Raw genomic sequence first — 6,412 nt, 5'->3', positions numbered from 1 at the left:
ACGAGAAAGGGAGAGGAACGGAACCAGATCCTTTTGATCCACGTTTGACTCCCCCGTAAAACAGTAACTGCCAAATTTTTCGCGGGAAACACCAAAAGCTGACCGGACCCGGGAAACCACGACAGTTTCCTTCCCAAGGTTTTTTGTTGACTGCCGCATAAATTCCCCCAAATTCCCCAGGCTGTTCCACACCTTCTCCCAGAAAACAGAAAGAGTACCGTTTAACGGTAAGACTTCTGGAATCTGGAGCGGGCACCCTTACCACCGAACTTCTTGGGCTCGCACCGGCGGTTGTCGGCGACGAGGAGGGTACGGTCGAACTGGACGAGGGCCTGCTTGAGCATGTTCTTGGAGTGCTCGTCGACGAACTTCTGGTAGTAGGCAACGACGGACTTGGCAATGGCCTGACGGATGGCGTAGATCTGGGAAGTGTGACCACCACCGGTGACGCGGACGCGGATGTCGATGTTGGCGAACTTGTCGAGGCCAAGGACGAGGAGGGGCTCGTAGACCTGTGGTGCGGGAGACGGGTTAGTTTCTTTCTCGTTCGGGCTCATGAGGTTTTGATATTGCGAGTTTCTCGTTTAGACCCTGGTCGCTTGTCTTCCTCGAACCGATTTCGCGAATTGGCAAGCAAAGGGTGAGCGCTACGTTGCGCACAACTCTTCGCATCCGTAAACAGAGCGTAGCATCGCAGCGCTCGCCCTATGCGTCCCTTCCCTCAATGCCGTGGGTTCTATTCCAGATTTCCATCTCTTGCCGACCAAGTCTCTATCGGAGTTTCGCGCGGGATAAATAATCGTACCTTGAAGCGGAGGATCTCAGGCTGGACAAGCGAGAGGGGCTTGCCGTTGACCTTGACGAGGCCCTTGCCAGCCTAATCGCAAAACACAGTCAGCCTTCCATATTTTCCAAGTATCCAAAACATCGTCGCTCCTCCTTCGCCAAATCTTCAATCGGAGCTGGTCTCTTGCTTCGGGGAGGAGGAATTTATCGTTATCGTACCTTGCACTGGGCAACGGCGGTGGCGGTTCTCTTCTTGCCGAAGCACTGGACGGTCTGGGTGGACGACATGGTTGCTGCGGGATGGAGGGGGGACTGTTAGGAAATTCGCAACGCGATCGTGAGGCAGGCGTCTATGGTGCTTTGGGAGACAGACTCAGACCGAAATTTTGCGAGTTGGATTTCAGTAAGGGTTGTGCCCTTTCTGCTGGGGGTTTGGGCCCGTTTAGTGGCTGGTGCGACCGATGATTCTCCGGGTGGGGAGGGTGAAGCACGTGATGTGGAATTGGTACTCGATTGTGGAAGTCGCTTAGTGTGGGCCCTCTGTGGCACAGCCGAGCCCGCGGGCAGCTTTGGGATAAAAACGGAATAGTGGAGAATCCACTCAGAGATTATGTCATCTTTCGAGATTGAGAGCGGAGTGTCCGCCGGGAAACCGCATGTCACTCATCGGCTTCGATAACCTTCCGATACGGGCATCCACCAAGACCACCGAACGCCCCTCTATTCGCAACCTCCACCTTCTTCCGCGACTACAGTGACATATCCCCGGCCGAACGTCATCCTCCACCACCCTCCTACACATACGAACATCCTGCACACTGCGATCCGACAGACGAACACCGCAAAAGGATGTCCCGCAAGGGCGTCGGCCTTGCGGCCTTCGACCGCTCCCGCATCACATCAGCGCAGTACGCATCCCACGGCTCCAACCTCCGCACCAGCAACTCCCAAGCCCTCGAAACCCAGCTCTCCGTCTTTCGCTCCCTCCTCCAACAGTTCGCGCAGACCCACGCAAAAGATATCCGCTCAGATCCGTCCTTCCGCGCCCAGTTCGCCCGCATGTGTTCCGCCATCGGCGTCGACCCGCTCGCGTCCTCTTCATCGTCCTCGGGCGGGGGTGGGTCGTCGTCAATATGGGCGCAGCTGCTCGGTCGGTCAGTCAATGACTTCTACTTTGAGCTGGCGGTGCGCGTGGTGGAGGTTTGCAGCGCGACGCGTGACGAGAACGGCGGGTTGATTGGCGTCCGTGAGGTTCGGGAGCGCATCATGAAGGGACGCATGGAGGGCGCGAGCGAGGTGACGGAGGACGACGTGTTGAGAGCCGTCGGTACCTTGAAGCCGTTGGGTAGCTCGCATAGCGTCATCAAGGTCGGGAGCAAGTCGTACATTCGGAGTGTACCCAAGGAGCTCAATACGGACCAGAGCGCGGTGTTGGAGGCCGTGCAGGTGCTGGGATACGTGAGCATCTCGATGCTAATGGTTAATCTTCGATGGCCGAGGGCACGAGCCCAGACTGCCTTGGAGGATCTTCTTAGCGAGGGTATGTTGTGGGTGGACAAGCAGTGTCCCGAATGGGAGTACTGGAGTCCTGGCTTCATGGTCGACACCGGCGAGGCGACGGCAGGGGAGTGATGAAGGCGATCCCTCAGTAAAGGAACACAGACACCTACAGGAAAACGATTCACTCCAATATGAGCAACGCAGGCGGTGCCCACTACCTATGGAGGTAGAAAGGGAAAAAGAAAAAAAAAAGAGTTCACCACCGGTGTGGCTACATCTCTTGGTGCTCATGCTGGGATTCGAACTCGGGTACTCGCTAAGCCTGTCGTCGAGTAGGCTGGTTGGCGTATAATTGAAAGTTGACCTTAAACCACTCCACCACCCAGCCAGTTTGACCTGACCCGTCGACCTAGACGGGCGCCTCCTGGCTGGTGACAGGAACGGAATTGGCGGGGCCTATAAGGGCTTCTGTTGTGGCGTCGAGGTATCGGATGAAGGGTACCTCAGGTTGCTCCCGAGCAAGTATACGTCTCGAATACGCAAGTCAGTCATGGGCAATCATATTCAGAGACCATTACAAAGTGAGGCAATCCATCACTAGGACGTGTGATACAGGGTCAACTCGTATCATGCAGCATAAAGATAGACCTGGGAAGATGGGCCTCGGACAGAAATACCAAGCATACTGAACTTAAAAAATCCAAGCGCATTTGAACCTATCTACCGACACATGGGACATATAACATGATAGCAACATTTGAAGCAAGCAAATTGTACAGGGATATTCGGCGGTCGTTTGCGGTCCATCCAAGCCGCTTGCTCCCAGCTCGCGTATCTTCACACTGCCTCCACGCCCCTCAACTCCAGAGATCCGCCCCAAAGGACTGATATCGTTTTCGTATTAGATGTTACCAGATTTCTCATCAACTGGGCGTTATTTTGCTGTCATCTCTCAACCATCTCACCATAGAAGAGTCGTTTAGTAAGGGGGGTTAGGACCTCCCATCGGGCCAGGGTAGTCCTTGGGGCCGGGGTAGTCTTCAGGGCGACCTCCCATGGAGGGGGAGCGGCCGTCACCGAAGTGCTTCTTGCGCAGGGCAGCAAGACGCTTCTTCTTGGTGATGGTGTTGATGTAGGTGCCGATGATGAAGGACACCAGGTTGAAGAAGGGCACCCAGAGTTGATCAGGGAGGAACTTCTGGGCGAAGGCCAAGCACAGCGGGGAAGTGACCCAGCTAACCTTCATGACCTTCCAGAAGCCAACCTTGACGGTCGCGCGGACCTGGTGGTAGGTCTTGGCACCGGCAATGAGGGCCATCGCGGTGAGGTAGATGGAATTTTGAATGGGCGCAATCTGCAGATGATGGGTCAGCACGCACATTATAGACGGCTCTCGCTAAGTCATGCCACTCACAATCAAGTTGCTGACGATAATCTGCAGGATCTTGGCGCGCAAGCTGGTGCGGCCAGCAAAGGTCTTCTGCAGGGCCCAGATGAGGAAGTGGCCGAGGGGCGCGCTGACGAGGGCGCCGTAGGCGGCCATCTTAGGTACACGCGAGGTGAAGTAGTTGCCATGCTTGTTGCGGTCCTTGGCGAGGAAAGATGCGATCAGCTCCTGAGCACCGGCAAGAGTTCCAGCAGTGAGCATCTTGGTGCGCAGAGGGTTCTGCTCGAGCTGCTTGATGTAGGCCTGGGTTGCACAGCGTCAGCATTTCGGCCTGGCATATCCATACTCCCGACCATGGTGCAGCGAGCGATTCTATCGTATCGCCCACACATGACGGAACGGAGTGGAGGTATTGGAGGACGAACCGCAAGATAGCCCTTGGATCCCGCATTTTTCTTGCCGCCGGTGATGGCGGTGCCGATGGCCTCGGAGATGGGGTGCTTGCCGCTGGTACCGGGCAGAGGTTCACCGATGAGGCCCTTCTTGACCTCCTCGACACCCTTCTTTATCGTGTCCTTCTCGAACTTGACCGACATGGTGGGCTAAAGTTTCCGGGGTATCGCTAACGTAATCGAGAAAATCGCGGGGGAAACTGCGGTGAAGGGAGGAGTATCAGCTTGGGAGGCCCGTCTTTGAGGGTGTTTGCGATGGGTTTTCCGGGGGGTGTTCGTCAATTGGAATTGCGGCTCCAGAGTGGGAGGGAGTGGCAGCGCTGGGGGCCAATGATTTGTTTACCGCGTCGCTCTGCCGACCGACCCAGGTGCGATTGGTTGATAGCGCGCGACTGGAGCTTGGCTCGCTGGAGACCCTCAATTCACAATTGACACGAACGAGACGAGAAGAGGTGAAGAAATCAGGGCAACATACCAACTTTACTTCGAGATCGCAGGACGTGAAGAGAGCGTCTGAGCCGTCGTTAGGAGGGGAGGTTGGGCGGCAGCGATAGAGAGAGAGGGAACGACGGAGTGGGTTGTTGATGTGTGGTCGAGTGGTCGAGGAGGTTGACACAGCTGGGGCCTTGGGGGCGTACGGATACGACCTGGGCACGGCAGACTTCCACTAGGTAGAGGCAGACAAGCACGACAAGACAGGCCTCGGGCTGGGGGGGAAATTGACTGAATTGATGGGGGTGGTGCCGACGCTGGACCAGAGCTTCGCTGCTGCGAAATGCTCATTCGTCCTCCTCCGAGCAACACAACCGGGATGTTGCATGACGGGCTAGAGCTGGACGGAGCTGCAGGGGTGTATTCAAGAAGAGTGTCCCATTGGCTGCTCTCTACCAATGGCCCGAGGTCTGTTTTTTTCACCTTGGTCCATGAGTTCTGAGAGGAGGGGGAGGGACGGCAGCGGCCCAGAGAATGACGGGCGGCACCGAATAGACAGATGCACGTCGCACGCCAGCTCATCCCCTCTCATGCACTCACGCACTTTACGCTATTACCTTATCCCAATTGAGTGGGAGGAAGTCCAACTCTGTTTGTCTGTCTGCACCTGCCGACCATCTTACCGCAATGCCGGGTTGACCCCGTCCAGTCGTCCCCTCACTTCAGCTAGTTTAATGACGAAGCTTCATGCTCTGCCCTCCCGGGTCGTCCGAAGATCATCCAAACGACTTTTCTTCTGATCCCGGTGCCAGGCTTTGCATCTCAGAGTCTGGATATAGTGTGTTTACAGCATCCGGCAACTAGGTTTCGTCAAACATCCTCGGCCTGTGCCGGGATTATCAGATGAGCCATGTCAAGCTGTATTTATCTATTCAACCACGCTTTACCTCCCAGGCCCTGCTTACCTCAATTCAAGACGGACCTTGCGTATAAAGAAGTAGGGACCGTTTCACGACTGTCGACTGAATCCTGTACAGCCAGAAACGGTTCTTGCTCACTTGTGCTCATGATCGACATGGAATCGGCATGGTCATAAGTACGCACTAACGCATCCAATGTCAAAAAAGTACAGTGAGAATGCAGATCGATTATTTCAATCATAGGTCTAGTCACCGCGTACTCATTTAGTCGACGTGTGTGTCCGACCTTCATCCTCAACCACGTGCCAGAATGTCGGCGTTGAGTTCATGATGCCGTTGATTTCAAACTTGGTCTTGACGTTTCCATCTTGCTAGTTGTGAGAGGCGTCAAACAGAAAATAGAACCATTCGAAACGAAAATATGTGTCGCTTAGTGACCGTTGTTCAATTTGATGTCTTTGTCATCCAAGACACGGGACAACTAAACATATTACATCTTATTAAAAAACAGCTTTGACAAAGCTCATTGAACAACCGAACTACATTGTAAAGAAGTATGTCATAAGGCAAGACAACACAATCGTGTCACATCTCAAGATAGACATAGGCTTTATAACAGTCAGGGCCTCAGAAACACAATTCTCTGAACACGACCTTAGGCACTTTTGATAATGAAGCAGTAGAACTTGAAGTGAAGCGTCTGCCTTACCTTGTGTATACCTCGTCGAACACTCAGGATTACATTTTAATTGGCTCTTCTTTCATCTCATGCATCTCATGGTGGAGGTCGAGATGAAAGGTAGGTGAGTGAGTCGGGCGCTCCTTCCCACCATGAGCAACAGCTGTACCTGCCTCTCAAGTGCAATCACCAATATGGGCTCCCTCCTCCAAGTTCCTCAACATACAGTACTGAGCAAAAATCACCTCCTACTACA

At 54.3% G+C, this 6,412-nt stretch overlaps 3 protein-coding genes across 3 annotated transcripts; 1 reads left to right on the top strand and 2 right to left on the bottom strand.

Moving 5' to 3' along the window:
- Positions 1-221: 221 nt before the first annotated feature.
- CCOS01_01735 (ribosomal protein S9/S16) lies at positions 222-1,074 on the bottom strand (the record flags this gene model as incomplete). The annotated part of the gene is made up of 3 exons (XM_060449928.1): positions 222-512; positions 806-877; positions 1,006-1,074. The coding sequence occupies 3 exons, from the start codon at positions 1,072-1,074 to the stop codon at positions 222-224; spliced, it is 432 nt and encodes a 143-aa protein (XP_060318578.1).
- A 561-nt stretch (positions 1,075-1,635) lies between these two features.
- On the top strand, positions 1,636-2,418 carry CCOS01_01734 (EAP30/Vps36 family protein; the record flags this gene model as incomplete). The annotated part of the gene is made up of 1 exon (XM_060449927.1): positions 1,636-2,418. One exon carries the CDS (start codon positions 1,636-1,638, stop codon positions 2,416-2,418), a length of 783 nt encoding a protein of 260 aa, XP_060318577.1.
- Positions 2,419-3,265: 847 nt separating this feature from the next.
- Positions 3,266-4,269, bottom strand: CCOS01_01733 (Mpv17/PMP22 family protein; the record flags this gene model as incomplete). The annotated part of the gene is made up of 3 exons (XM_060449926.1): positions 3,266-3,640; positions 3,701-3,976; positions 4,099-4,269. 3 exons carry the CDS (start codon positions 4,267-4,269, stop codon positions 3,266-3,268), a joined length of 822 nt encoding a protein of 273 aa, XP_060318576.1.
- Positions 4,270-6,412: the final 2,143 nt, after the last annotated feature.

The sequence above is a fragment of the Colletotrichum costaricense genome, assembly GCF_030867565.1.
Source record: "Colletotrichum costaricense strain IMI 309622 chromosome Unknown Scaffold_2.1, whole genome shotgun sequence".
Classification (NCBI taxonomy): Eukaryota; Fungi; Ascomycota; class Sordariomycetes; order Glomerellales; family Glomerellaceae; genus Colletotrichum; species Colletotrichum costaricense.
Note: the sequence above shows the minus strand (reverse complement) of the source record. Positions and strands in the feature narration are given on the sequence as shown.